General features: G+C 38.0%; 1 protein-coding gene across 1 annotated transcript in view; it reads right to left on the bottom strand.

The window, feature by feature from the left end:
• Positions 1 to 14,368, bottom strand: part of ago2 (argonaute RISC catalytic component 2) — a 50,559-nt gene that overhangs the window by 20,715 nt on the left and 15,476 nt on the right. Inside the window, exons 2-7 of the mRNA XM_061882398.1 lie at positions 5,951 to 5,998; positions 3,926 to 4,106; positions 3,722 to 3,842; positions 3,465 to 3,646; positions 933 to 1,069; positions 738 to 872 (exon numbers count right to left, since the gene is read on the bottom strand). Coding sequence (XP_061738382.1) covers positions 738 to 872; positions 933 to 1,069; positions 3,465 to 3,646; positions 3,722 to 3,842; positions 3,926 to 4,106; positions 5,951 to 5,998 — 804 coding nt within the window. The remainder of the gene's footprint in view (positions 1 to 737; positions 873 to 932; positions 1,070 to 3,464; positions 3,647 to 3,721; positions 3,843 to 3,925; positions 4,107 to 5,950; positions 5,999 to 14,368) is intronic.

Raw genomic sequence — 14,368 nt, 5'->3', positions numbered from 1 at the left:
CTCGATATCTGCAGTCCAAACAAGTTAAAGGGTGATTAAATGTGTCATTTTTTTTTACTTAGAAATGTTGTTACAATGTTAAATACTCGTCTTAAACAATGCCAAAGCGTCAAATCATAAGGTTAATGCATTTGCAGTCTGGCTACGTTGTGATGTCACAGCGTCACAGGAAGTATTTATTTGGACATTGAGTCAAGCTCTCAGCCAGAAGGGAAATATCTCCTGCTTCAAGCTATGAGAGAAAACACAAAAAAATGTAGGATTAAGAATTATTTTCATCTAATCGCAGCATCTATATAATAACACCAACATGCAGTGACATAAATGCTGTTCAAAGCATCTTTTTTTATGCAGTCTGAATCAATCGAAGGGCGTGCAGGTGTACCTATTGTTGAAGCTGTATAACGACGTTTATTTTTGAACATTCCTTTAAAAAATAGCAGTGAAAAAATCATGATAAATATCTAAACAGCGTACATTTTCAAAAGATACATTATGATACATTTGGAGAGAATAGGGCGTGGTTTCATTTGCTAGCTTGGAAACCGTCACAAATGGCCCACGGTAAAAAAAAAAACCCAACCCCTTAGGTTCAGAGGCATACAAAACTCTGTGCAAGCTCACAACCAAATTCACCAACCTTATGACTTGACTTGGACATCGTGTAACACGATTATCCAATATTGAAAAGACAAAAATCATCACAGGACCCCGTTAAAATGTATTAAACACAGTACCTTTGATTTCTTTGGTAAATTTAACTCTTTGAGAGTCTGTTAAGGGCTTCTGTTGTTCTTCTATGCTTTTGAAATCCAAGACCTCACACATGAACTCTATTACAGGCTGGGCTTTGTAGAAAGCGGTGGCGGAAACTGCAACAGGACAACATTTGAATGAAGTGATACTCCAGATTCATTACGTTTGAAATGTACCGTCAATGTTGAGCATCATTTTCCAAAGAGAAGGCCTGACGGACTGGTGGAAGCCGAACCACACCTCTCGACCACCGCCCAGGGGGTTCGAACAGCCCTCGGAGGGGGTGAAGAAAGAGCGGCCCACTGGAGTATACCTGCAAAAGTGTCACATTATTTATTAATTTGGTTACATGATTGCTGCTGGAAATAAGAGTGTCCAGATACAACTTTGCTCACATCCCATGCAATACTGATATCATTTTGTATTGTGAAATGTTAGAATCAATCAATAAAAGTTGAACTTCACAGTCCTTAATAACAATTGTCTCAAAGGGCCGCACAAGCCACAACGACATCATCTGCTCAGATCCCACATTTGGGCAAGAAAAGGCTTGATCAAGTGAAAATTAGTCAAACAGAAAACAATAGTACATATTAAAAACACTAACCTATTTTTTAACCCTCTGGAATAGACTTTGGCAGTTTTTAGTTGAAGTGGAGTGGTAATTGTTTTTGTGAGACATCAAGTGGCCAAAATAATGATGTCAGTTGAATGATGCAAACACACTTGATACCTGATATGGTCTAACATGTATCTGCCTTGGAGACCTTGTATGTGTGAGTAATGTTTAACTGTAATATTTGATACTTGTTCATATTGACAGATGTGCTGTTCTTAGACTGTTTTATTGTTTAAAGACACGTATATCTAGCTTGTGTGCTATTGTGTGCTTAGCTGTTGTGTCGCTACTCTCTCCCAGTACCTTCAAGCGTACCATGTTTATAAGTTTGGTCTGTTCTTGTATTCTAGTGGAGGACATTTAAGCTGCGTTCACACTGCAGAGTCGGATGTCTAATTCAATCTTTTTGTCAAATTCAATCTTTTTATGTACATTACAAAAAAAAAATTGATGTCTAATGTGAAGGCAATCTGACCCGGGTGCAGACTTGACTTTACGTGTGCTGCAGTATTTATGGAAGTACACATGGCTTTCATTCTAGTCTCATTAGTGGCGCATTTCTGACCATTTCAAAGGATTTGGTGCTATCAAAGGCAACATCTTCTTGTGTGTAGAAAATGAAGAAAGAAGTTTTTTGGCTCTGGAAGTTAACGGTGATATTTTACTGTCCCGTCTGCTCCAAAGAGTGTGTCTGCCAGCAGTTGGAGGCAGAAGTGGTGGAACATTGACGCAAGTTCCTAAAACATGATTTTCACCAGTTTTCTGCTCATTTTTCAACTATATTTATTATGTAACCCTCTATTTTGGCTAAGACGTTGATGACGTTCTGGTCGGATGGACGTGATCGCAGCATGGGAGTGTTCACACTGCAGTTGCATCGCGTACATCTGATTCATATCGACATACCCAAGAGAAGGTATGAAAGATTCAGAATTGCACTGTTCACATTGACATGAAACAATCCATTAAAGGGCAAAAAAATTGCTAATTATTTTTAGTTTGAATGAGGCCTTAAATGATAACAGGCTGCACAGCTTTGCACAAATAAAAGTGCGACAGCACCGCTTGTATTGGAGCACTTAAAACAGATTTTAGATGCAAGCCAATATCTTTAGATCAGGGGTGTCCAAACCTCAGCCTATACATATACATGTGTACATATTATTATATATATGTATTTATATGAATTTGTATGTATAGTAGTATGAAAAAGAGTCAAATGGACCAAAGATTCATCCCAACATGGATGTTTCGTGGTTGTCCACTCATCAGGCGATTGTGTTTGTTTTTGTAAATATTTATGTGTGTATATATATATATATATATATATATATATACATACACACAATTACACTCACACACACCGATATACAGTATATGTACCTATAGATGTGCACACGCACACACACACTTATACATATATATATATATATGTATATGTATATAATGAATACGTAATATAATTGGATATTAAGAGTATGTAAAATGTAAAAGCTCGACTTCTCCGTTGTTTACTTCTGTGACGTAATCAATCAGAAATATAAAGCAGCGAAAATGCGTCAAATGTGGATAAATGTGGAGGGAGTGATTTGCACTTCTCCCAACATCCATTGCAGGGCATTTAAATGGGTGTACTTTCGTATTATATGTTGTGCTTGAACATTTCTTTTTATAATATCTACAAAGTTCAGGGAGCAAGTTGTGTTGTGTGTGATCATGTGTGTTGACTTTTTGTGTTAGTTTATTTGCGCCGATACTGGAAAAGGTTGTTTGAATTGTGCTGTGCTGGGTAGATTTCAAAGAGCAATTAATGGTAATTAACCTGAATTACACTAGTCTTCAAGACGGTGGCAAAAAATAATTCTGTCAGATTCAAAAACTTCAGGTGAAGAATCCCTGCGGGCCAGATTCCTTATTAAAACATGTGACGTCTTTCCAAAATGGAGCCGCATTTCGCCCACGACACATAGTTTGGACACCATGCTTTAGATACTCAACATCAGGCATCCGGACACTCCTAATCGAAACTATGAAACATGGTCTCCAAGCATGTGTGACCATTTTTTTTATTCCCTGTGTTCAAACCAACCTCATAGAGGGCAAATGTCTCATGACCACATCCAGAGCTTGTATGGTCTCAAAAGGGACGCTGGGTAGCCGCCCTGACAGTGCCTCATGAAGCGCTTGCAGGCTAACACAAGACACCCACTTGATAGACACTTTGAAACTACGGTCCTTGCCCTCGCCAGGAATGGTCACCTCAAGCTCAACCTGGGCAAAGAATAAAGAAACAGATGTTTTTGGCTAAGTTCTTGTGTCTTTGCACGTTAATAAAACATCACTTACTTTGTCTCTGCCTATAGGCAAAGGCATGGCAGTGTACAGATTCTTTCTGCCGTCATATACTGGCTTTCGATCCCCAAAGATTTGTGTTTTAAAGTGCTGGACCATGTGCTCTACGATTTCACTGAGGGGGGAAAAACAAACAAATGATCATGGTTTCATTTTGACAGCATCATTGAAAAGACGCCAGCACAAACTCCTACGCACCGGTTGACCCTCCTGGGACATTTCTCTGGCTTGATGTCAATATCATAATGGTACACTTCCAGTTTGGGGATTTCCATCTCAAAAAAATTGGCCTGCAGCTTGATTGTCCTGCCCATTGTGCCAAAGTCTGGTCTTGATGGGGGCTTGAAGACATATTCTGGCACTGGAGAAGATGGCGGGTCTAAAGCAGAGAGGGGCACGCAGTTAAAATAACAGGAAGACGCCTAATGGCGCTTTTTTAGTTTTCAAAATAAGTAGCATGAGAAACTGCGAAAACCATGTTGCAATGAACGCATCAGTCAGAACAAGTCAGCAAGGTTTTTCTTTCCACCTCCCTAAAACACAGACTGGTTGAAGACTCTAGATTGTTCATAGACATGAATGGTCGGTTGTCGATATGTGCACTCTTGTTCCAAGTCAGCTGGAAAGAAAACAATGATGCTCCAACACGGGCAGTGAAAGAAAAAGTGTGATGAGGAATGTAATGCATACAGCTTTTAATGATTAAGCTGTGGTAAAACTCCGTAAGGTTGGTAATAGTGTTTTAAATTCAAATGATCGTGAAATCGTGATAGATAACCGCACTTTCATAAATTCACAGACCGTCGATGCTGTCCATATACTGGAGAAGCAAGCTAGCGCGCTAATGGCTAGCAGGCTTAAACGCTAACATGAATACAAGGGACATTAACGTCTTTCCAAAATATAACCGACATACCCCTATCTAAATTTACATTTATCTACCTATCTAACCTTAATGTCTATGCTATTCAAGTGTGGAAGCCAACTCTCTTGGAGGGATCATGTAACAATACAAAATGTCATATCGTGGTTAACTTTGTTGCAGCATTGTTGAATGTCCTCACAGAGTAATTGCTCACACAAAAAGCTGTTAACTACATTTGTTTTCAATCATCAAAAATAAATGGTCAAACTGTTATAAAACCCACTCATTTATTACCTATTCTGTCTTATATGTCTTCTATGTTGCACGATTGCACCAAGAAAAACTCCTAGTTTGTGAACCTGTTCTCAAACAATGGCAATTAAAACTATTCTGATTCTGATAGTGTTTTAGTCTCAGTATTGTATCTGTCTTAATGGCTAAGGTTTTACACTTTTAATATGTTTTTGTTCTGTAACATGTTAAGATGTATTTAAATAAAAAGTGTGTGACGAATAAAATCTATTGTTATTTATTATTACTACTGGGCATTACGGCATTCTACTCTGTTAAGCAGTCCTTAAATTAAGCCTGTTTGTGTATCACAGTGCAGTATTTGTCTTATTTTCTATTAAGAATGTTGTGGCAATATTTCAAAAATCTTCACTACGCCGAGTTCCGTTTCCAGGGAACACTAATAACAACATTTGGCGGCTAATCATGGCGCTACTAAACTCAACTCACTTTTGGAATGACAACTTGCTGATGGACTTTATCTTCAACTCCTGCCTCATCAATACCACATCTCCACTTTCTCAAGCCTTTAATGCGAGCGACGTCGAACGACAACAGCAGGATGTAGTGTGGGAAATTCAGTATACAGTAGCACTTGAGAGAGCTACATAAGACTGCCAAAAACAACGTTCTGGACAAAGTGGAGATGAGCTCTTTTGATGCACTTTATCTTCTACATCAATAACGAAGATGTCATAGCTAACATGAAATGCTGACAACACAGCTAATGGTTGGAGCGGCGACTGCCAACAATTTACACCTGTGCTTTCAATAAACAAAACTCAGTTCCATGCATTTAATTACGGAAGCTGCCAAAACTTTTACTTTTTGAATTGGACCGCACAGAGAGCGGTCCGACCGGTTTCCAAGAAATTCTTCATTAAGTTCCATTAAGCTGGCACACCAGACCGGACCAGCAAAACCTGTAGCCATCTTTACCCTTAGCTACAACACAATGTTCTGTAGAACAGCAAATACATCATTTAAAAATTTATTTTTGAAACATGTTGATAAGTCATTATGAAAAAATAAAATGGGATAAACCCACACATATAGGTTAAACTTACCAGAGCTTGCTGACCCAGAGGAACGGGGTCCCTCAAACATTTCGGTAGCTAAACGGGAAAAAAAATACATGTTAATAGTGCTCTAAGTAGAATTGGCAATCTTTGGGCACCTCACAATTTGATTACCATTAAGGAGCTACGATTAATCAATCTTTCACTTATGAAAATTGATGCAGTTTAACATTTCTTTTTGTTTCACTAAATAAGCGTTCATCACTTGCAATTTTTCAAAAAACAATGCATTTCTAATAAGAAACAGTTAAATTAGAGCCCACATTTATTAAAATAATGAAAATGTGTGCAAAACTGGAACATAAGTGCCCTATAATAAAGGAGTTTGAGGGATTCCTCTGTGAGGCGGCTCGCTGCAGTCAGGCAAATTTAAGAACTGTTTGTATGACTTTATTTACAATAAATAAATTGATTATTGACGTTTACCAATCGATTTTATAATCGTCCATGTCCGAATTGCGATGCACCGAATAAATCGATTATTTCGCCCACCTCTAGCTAAGTGGTGCCCAACATTTTTTGCACCACGGACTGGTTTGACGAAGGCATTATTTTCAGGGACCGGCTGTCCACTTGTGCCAGATAAATACAGCAAAAATAAGTGCATGTTGTAGTGGAATTTTTGACCTTTATACCATATTTTGTGTCTGTTTTAGTCCAACAACAAAGTCTGTCTAAAAGCCTCTGAATCACTGGAAGAGCATATGTAGGTGAAAGTTGAACTTGTGGCCGGGCTAACAATTCTACAAAATGTTTTGATTGTAAATTATGACTAAGGGATTCAAGGATGTTTCAGAGCAAACAAGTCCAAAACAACGGGACCTTGACACATGAGGGAAACATATAAAAGGCTAGTAGACCAATATTATAATATGATTTTGCTTGATTTCGATCATCCACATCTCTCCGGAGGACGTTGTCTGTTTGCATGGGCAATCCAATCCAATTTTGTACTTTTGATTATGGGTAAATAAAACTTTGGTACTAAAACCACTTTGTTTGCTGTGTAAGCTTCGGTCCATCCACCACATTAGATTGGCGTTGTCGGCAGGATGGTCTAGAACGCTGCAGGTCGACATCCGCTCCCGGTCCCTCTCTCAGGCAGACAGAGGTTTGCACGCGCGCATCTAAAGGTAAGCAATTTTGATTAAAGTGTAAAAGCTGTCTGTCTGGAGATGATCGGGATTGGTAAGACTAATTGCTGAAACTGTTTTTTTGATAAAAAAGCTAGGTCTAGCAGGTCAGGTTCTCCAAAAACAACCTGGAAAGGGGTATATTATGGTTAGATTGGGTTGTTTTGTATGTGATTATATTGTCTGTGTGTTTGTCTGAAAACTTGTGATTTCTGGTTTTAACAATAAGGGGAATTGTTAATAGAATTGTGGTGGTTCAGGAGTGTGTTGCACAAACGATTCGAGACAAATACATTTTTTAACCTCTTCCCCCGTCTGGCAAACGGTAAAGGGGGTCTTCTTCTGCAAGTACGCCAGTTTAGCGCAGTTGGGTAGAGCTAAAAGTAAAGGCATTGTTAACTAAATGGCGGTACATTTGACTATAAAAAAAATTGTTACATTTGTGAAGGTGCGACACATCTGTCTTTGTGGAGCTGCAGCGGTAAAAAAGCCTCATTTTTAGTGACCTTTTCAGTGACTCCGATAGACGGGAGACTGAGATGATGTTTGTCACAACAATCTGATTAGTGAGCTGCAGTTAGACAGATGGAGATTGGGCTCCATAGGGTAGAGCTTTGGTGAAACTTGGTGAAACTGTTTGGTACTGACCATACACGTGACTGTAGAGTCGGCGGGTGATGACCAGTAACTCTATGGAGCTTTAGGCTGTGTGCCGTTGTGGTCAGGGAGGGTGGTCAGGGAGGTAACGCAGGGTCTGCTCTGCTGAACAGGTTAATCGCCGTTTTATGAGTAGGAAGGGACCTGTGTTGTTGGTGTTCTGAGACGGCCGTTCCACAAAAAGCACGTGTGCATAATTGTTTATATTAAAGTTAAAGTACCAATGATTGTCACACACATACTAGATGTGCCATCCATCCATCCATTTTCTACCGCTTATTCCCTTTCGGGGTCGCGGGGGGCGCTGGCGCCTATCTCAGCTACAATCAGGCAGAAGGCAGGGTACACCCTGGACAAGTCGCCACCTCATCGCAGACATACTAGATGTGGCGAAATTATTCTCTGCATTTGACCCATCACCCTTGATCAGCCCCTGGGACGTGAGGGGACCAGTGGGCAGCAGCGGTGCCGCGCCCGGGAATAATTTTTTGGTGATTTAACCCCCAATTCTAACCCCTTAATGCTGAGTGCCAAGCAGTGGTTTGAACTCACGACCTACCGATCTCAGGGCGGACACTCTAACCACTAGGCCACTGAGTAGGTCCGGACATGGGGTGGGTTGCATTTTGTTAATTTGTGTGTATATTGGTGAATGTTGAGAAGTGTGTTGGATGTAGAGTGATTCAGTTTTTGTTGGTACATTTATATATATATGCGTAGTTTAAAGGGGAACATTATCACCAGACCTATGTAAGCGTCAATATATACCTTGATGGTGCAGAAAAAAGACCATATATTTTTTGAACCGATTTCCAAACTCTAAATGGGTGAATTTTGGCGAATTAAACGCCTTTCTGTCTATGGCTCTTTTGGCGATGATGTCAGAACGTGACGTCACCGAGGTAATACAGCCGCCATTTACATTTTCAACACATTACAAACACCAGGTCTCAGCCCTGTAAGTTTCCGTTTTTTAGACTATTTTTTTGTAACCTTGGAGACATCATGCCTCGTCGGTGTGTTGTCGGATGGTGTAACAACACTAACAGGGAGGGATTCAAGTTGCACCACTGGCCCGAAGATGCGAAAGTGGCAAGTAATCTGCCACCAGACCCCCATTGAATGTGCTGGAGTGTCTCCACATTTTACCGGCGATGACAGACATGACACAGAGATGTATGGATAACCTGCAGATGCATTTGCAACGATAAAGTGGACGAAATCACAAAGGTGAGTTTTGTTGATGTTGTTGACTTATGTGCTAATCAGACATATTTGGTTGCGGCGTGACTGCCATCTAATCGATGCTAACATGCTACGCTAATCGATGCTAACATGCTATTTACCGGTGGTGCTAAAGCAGACATGGCACAGAGATGTATGGATAACCAGCAGATACATTTGCAACTATATTACGTTTCCTTCCACCCACATTTAATGCGAAAAAAACATTTACCAATCGAAGGATTTAAGTTGCCCCAGTGTCACAAGATGCGAAAGTCCTGACCGTTTGCTTTGCACATTTTACCGGCGATGCTAATGCAGCTATTCGGCCATGCTATGGCTATGAATAGCGTCAATAGCTATTCGCTCAATAGCTTCAGTTTCTTCTTCAATACTTTCATATTCCAACCATTCGTTTCAAAACATGCTTAATCTGTTGAATCGATTAAGCCACTGAAATCAGAGTCTGAATCCGAGCTAATGTCGCTATATCTTGGAGTGCTATTCGCCATTGTTTGTTTACATTGGCAGCACTGTGTGACGTCACAGGAAAATGAACAGTGGCTTCGAGAGAGCGAAAATAAGGCACTTTAAAGCTTTTTTTAGGGATATTCCGGGACCGGTAAAATTTTGAAAAAAAATTAAAAAAATACAACAAGCCGCTGGGAACTGATTTTTTTTGTTTTTAACCCTTTTGAAATTGTGATAATGTTCCCCTTTAATAACAATTGTGTATGCACCTACTGGTCTGATCTGTTTTATTTCCCTCTCTTGGCCCTTCTGTTTTATTTCCCTCGAATGAAAGGTGTGTGTGTAACACCCCCCCCCCCCTCTTTGGCGTTGCGAGCAGATCACGCTTTTCTCACATCCCTGCTAATCTGTAAAAGTTGGGAAATTGTCCAAAATGTGTGTGTTTATGAGAAGATAGACAAAGTTTATGTTCAGAAAGCATATGAGTTAATGATCCATCCATCCATTTATCATTTTCCGCTTATCGGAGGTTGGGTCGCGGGGGCAGCAGCCTAAACAGAGAAGCCCAGACTTCCCTCTTCCGAGCCATTTCGTCCAGCAAAGAGTGAACGATAAATGTGGTTTATTATTATTAAGGTCTGATATAGCACAGCTGTGCTTCTGTGTGAGAAAAGTAGTTGACTGTTGAGGTTGTTTTTAACTGTGTTGGCGATTCCTCCCGGTTAACTGTGTGGGTGTGATTGGGACTATGCGATATTGTAGTTTTGTAAGAAGGGTCTGAGATTCGGACTACAGAAAAAGGCTCTCTCTCTTTGTTAAAATGTTTTGTTGTGCGCGTGTGACGCAGTAATAAAAAGAGGTGTTGTGAGAGATAAGACATAGCTGTTTAACCATTACCCTCCATTCCTTCCGGAATATACTTTTGTTGTACACAAGTTTAAAGTATGAAATAACACATGGTGTGAATGAAATACGAGAGGAGCCTCTTAGGAGACATTTGAGATAAGAGATGTGTCTTGGAAAAAAAGGCGTGTGACGAGGCTGTGTGACGTGCTGCACGTTAGACGTGGGCTGGGTGAGGTGTGTCACTGTTAGCATAGAATAGCATAGTTTATCATAAATTAGGTTAGCATAGGATTAGTTTAGCATTGAGGTAGGTTAGCAAAAATTAGCTTACTGAGGCCTAGTAAGGCCAGGTTAGCATTTAGCTTGGCATTACTAAGTGTGTTTGAACAGCTGTTCCCAGTCTGTAGAGTGTACTGGTAGTTTGTGCTTGTGTGTATATTGGTGAATATACATAAATAAATGTCGGTAGTTTTGAATAAATATTTATATAGCAAGGACATTAAATAAAGTTAAAACTTGAATTTAAATTTGATAAAGGTAAGTTGATTATTTAAATATATTGACATTTTAATTATTTTAAGAATAATTACAATAAAAGAAAATTCAAATGTATATTTTAAAATATTTTTAACCTTTATCTGTGTAATAGGGTTTAATCAAAATATAGTCGACGTTTATAGTCACACCTGTGTGAATCATGAAGTCTGAGTCACAGGGTTGGTCATGAACATAATTACAACATAATACATCAGATAATTTCATATCATTTCACATTACATTATGTCTAAAAAGGAGTAAGAAGAAGCAAAGCTTATTTAATCCTACACCTTTCCCAGGTCAGAGCGTTTACAAATATATACATTCATTCACTGACCTTTTTTATTGTATTATAGTAGAATCACATCCGTGAATGAGTAATACAGAAGTTTTGTAATATATAATTAATTAATTCAGTCATTATTAACATACTGAGATGAAGAATATCTTATTTTCAATAGGGTTCAAAGTATTTCTAATAATCTTTCTTCTTTGTACTTTGTAAGCACTATTAATTTGAACGGCCTCTTAAAGTGTATTATATTAGTACAACGTTTAACTTTACTTAATTCATTCCATAATTTAATTCCACATACTGACATGCTAAAGCTTTTGGGTGTTGTGCGTGCATACAAATGTTTTGGATTAGATTTTCCTTTGGGGTTGTGTTTCTCCTCTTTAGTTGAGAGGAGTTGTTGTGCATTCTTTGGGAGCAGGTTGTGGTTTGCTTTGTGCATCGTTTTAACTGTTTGCAGTTTTGCCACGTCACTGAACTTTAATATTTTTGGCTCAACAGATAAAGGGTTTGTATGTTCTCTATATCAAACATTGTGTATTATCCTGATTGATCTTTTTTGTAACATGGTTTGCGAATGTAGCGCACATTTGTAGTTGTTTCTCCATGTTTCTGTACAATGGCTCGGATGTGGTGGCGCTAGCGACCAGTGGAGAATGTGAAGTGGTTTTTGGCCCAGGACGTATTCTGCTTTATTCATTGTTGAAGTATTTTTTGTCCACCTTATGTTGTATGTTTTGTATATGAGATTTCCAGTTCATTTTGTCATCTATTAATACTCTTAAAAGTGTGGTTTCTTTTACCCTTCCAATATCTACTCCGTCTATTTGTGTTCGTGCCTGGTGCTCTTTTCTACTGTTACCAAATAGCATTATTTTAGTTTACTGAGATTCAAAGATAGTCTGTTGGTTTGTTAATTTTTTCCGTTATTGTTTGTATTATCTTCTGTGTGTTCTCTCCAGAACAGAGAGAGGTTGTGTCATCTGCAAATAGAACTGACTTCGGGTCCTTTGTAATTTTACAAATGTCGTTTGTATAAAGATTAAGCAGTCTTGGTCCCAGTATTGACCCCTGGGGTACACCACAAGATATATCTAGCCGTGTTGACATGTTTTTACCCATCTTCACATATTACTTCCTGTTGGTAAATAGCGTCTTACCCAGTTCAGGACCAAACCTCTGATGCCATATCGTTCTAGTTTTTGTATCAAAATATCATGATTAATTGTGTCAAATGCTTTTATTGAATCCATGAACAATGTAGCCGCACATTCTTTACCGTCTATTGCAGTGTTTCTCAACCTTTTTTCAGTGATGTACCCCCTGTGAATATTTTTTTAATTCAAGTACCCCCTAATCAGAGCAAAGCATTTTTGGTAACCAAAAAAGAGATAAAGAAGTAAAATACTGCACTATGTCATCAGTTTCTGACTTAATAAATTGTATAACAGTGCAAAATATTGCTCGTTTGTAGTGGTCTTTCTTGAAATATTTGGAAAAAAACCTAAAAATAACTAAAAACTTGTTGAAAAATAAACAAGTGATTCAATTATAAATACATATTTCTACCCATAGAAGTACTCATCAACTTAAAGTGCCCTCTTTGGGGATTGTAATAGATATCCATCTGGATTCATTAACTTAATTCTGTACATTTCTTCACAAAAAGGGAAATCTTTAACATCAATATTTATGGAACATGTCCACAAAAAATCTAGCTGTCAACACTGAAGATTGTATTGTTGCATTTCTTTTCACAGTTTATGAACTTACATTCACATTTTGTTGAAGTATTATTCAATAACTATATTTATAAAGGATTTATGAATTGTTGCTATTTTTAGAATATTAAAAAAAAAAAATCTCACGTACCCCTTGGCATGCCTTCAAGTACCCCCATATGAGAACCACTGGTCTATTGCATTGGTAATTTCCTCCATTATTTTGATTAACGCTATTGATGTTGAGATATTTGCTCTGAATCCAAATTGGTTCTCCACGAGCGTCCCCCTTTTCTTGATAAATTTATCTAATCGGCTATTGAATAGTTTTTCCATGGTTTTGGAGAATTGTGGAAGTAATGAAATTGACCCACATCTGCATTTGGAATTCTTTGCTCCAGATTTTTTCAGATATTAACAAAGTAATCATTAAAATGTTCAACTATTTGGTCCATATTGTCATTTTGTGCATGTCCATCTAGAAAGTACTGGGGGTAATCTTTCTGAGCACCATTTTTAATGATGCTGTTTAGGATGCTCCATGTTGCTTTCATGTTGTTGCTGTTCTTGTTTAATAATTGACTGTAGTATTCCCTTTTAGATGTTCGTAGTGTACCAATTAGCTTGTTTTTTAATATTTCTTATGCTTATTTTCTGGCTCTATAGATCTCTGTGTTTGGATTGTTGTTGACCCTGTTGTATTTTATAAGACTGATTTATTTTGGATTGATGTGTTTTTAAAGAGATAAATAGAAAAATGGATGTATTACATGCAAGTTTTTATTGTGAGAGAGAGAGTGCAGGAGCGGTTTGAAGGGAAGGTGAAGAGAATGGATTGGAAAAAGGATGGTTATAACCTTACGTGAATGGTTTCTACTAGAGGAAAATAGAAATAGAAACATTGTGTGAAGTGTAAGGAAAGGATGGATACAGGATGTGGTTTGGAAAGGAAAAAGCAAGTTGAAGAAAACATAAGAAAGTGACAAGTGAAGGTATTGGTAAATGGTATTCATGTGTCAGCGTATACAGTTGATGGTGGTTCGCTGCAAGTTTGTTTGTTCGTTTGGTTGGTTGTTAACTCCTAAAACTGAAATACATTTGTACTTTATAGTTGATCTTACTTTACCTATTTCGAAATCAATATCCCCCGTAAAATATAGTTTTCTCCTCTTAATGTAAATAAGCTAAGAATACAAGCTGGAAGGGCTGTTGTTCTTTACTCGAGACATAATATCTGACCATTTTAGCATATTAGAACTTATAAATAATGGATTAGTATGTTCATAGTAAAACGCTTTGTGTATTATTCTAATGATTTGTTTTTAAGTTTAAGTATTGGGTCTATATTTGTTCATAAAACATTTTCCCAAAAACAATATGTTAAATATGGAAAAATAAAAGAATAATATAACATATGCAGACATTTCTTATTCAGCATGTGTCTTACCTTATACAGAATAGCAATGGATTTGGATATTTTTCCTTTATATATTCAATATGCGGTTTCAAGTCTTCTCCTGAA

The sequence above is a fragment of the Nerophis ophidion genome, linkage group LG21 (genome assembly GCF_033978795.1).
Source record: "Nerophis ophidion isolate RoL-2023_Sa linkage group LG21, RoL_Noph_v1.0, whole genome shotgun sequence".
NCBI classification, from domain to species: domain Eukaryota; kingdom Metazoa; phylum Chordata; class Actinopteri; order Syngnathiformes; family Syngnathidae; genus Nerophis; species Nerophis ophidion.
The sequence above is the reverse complement of the archived record's forward strand: the minus strand, read 5'-3'. Positions and strand labels throughout refer to the sequence as shown.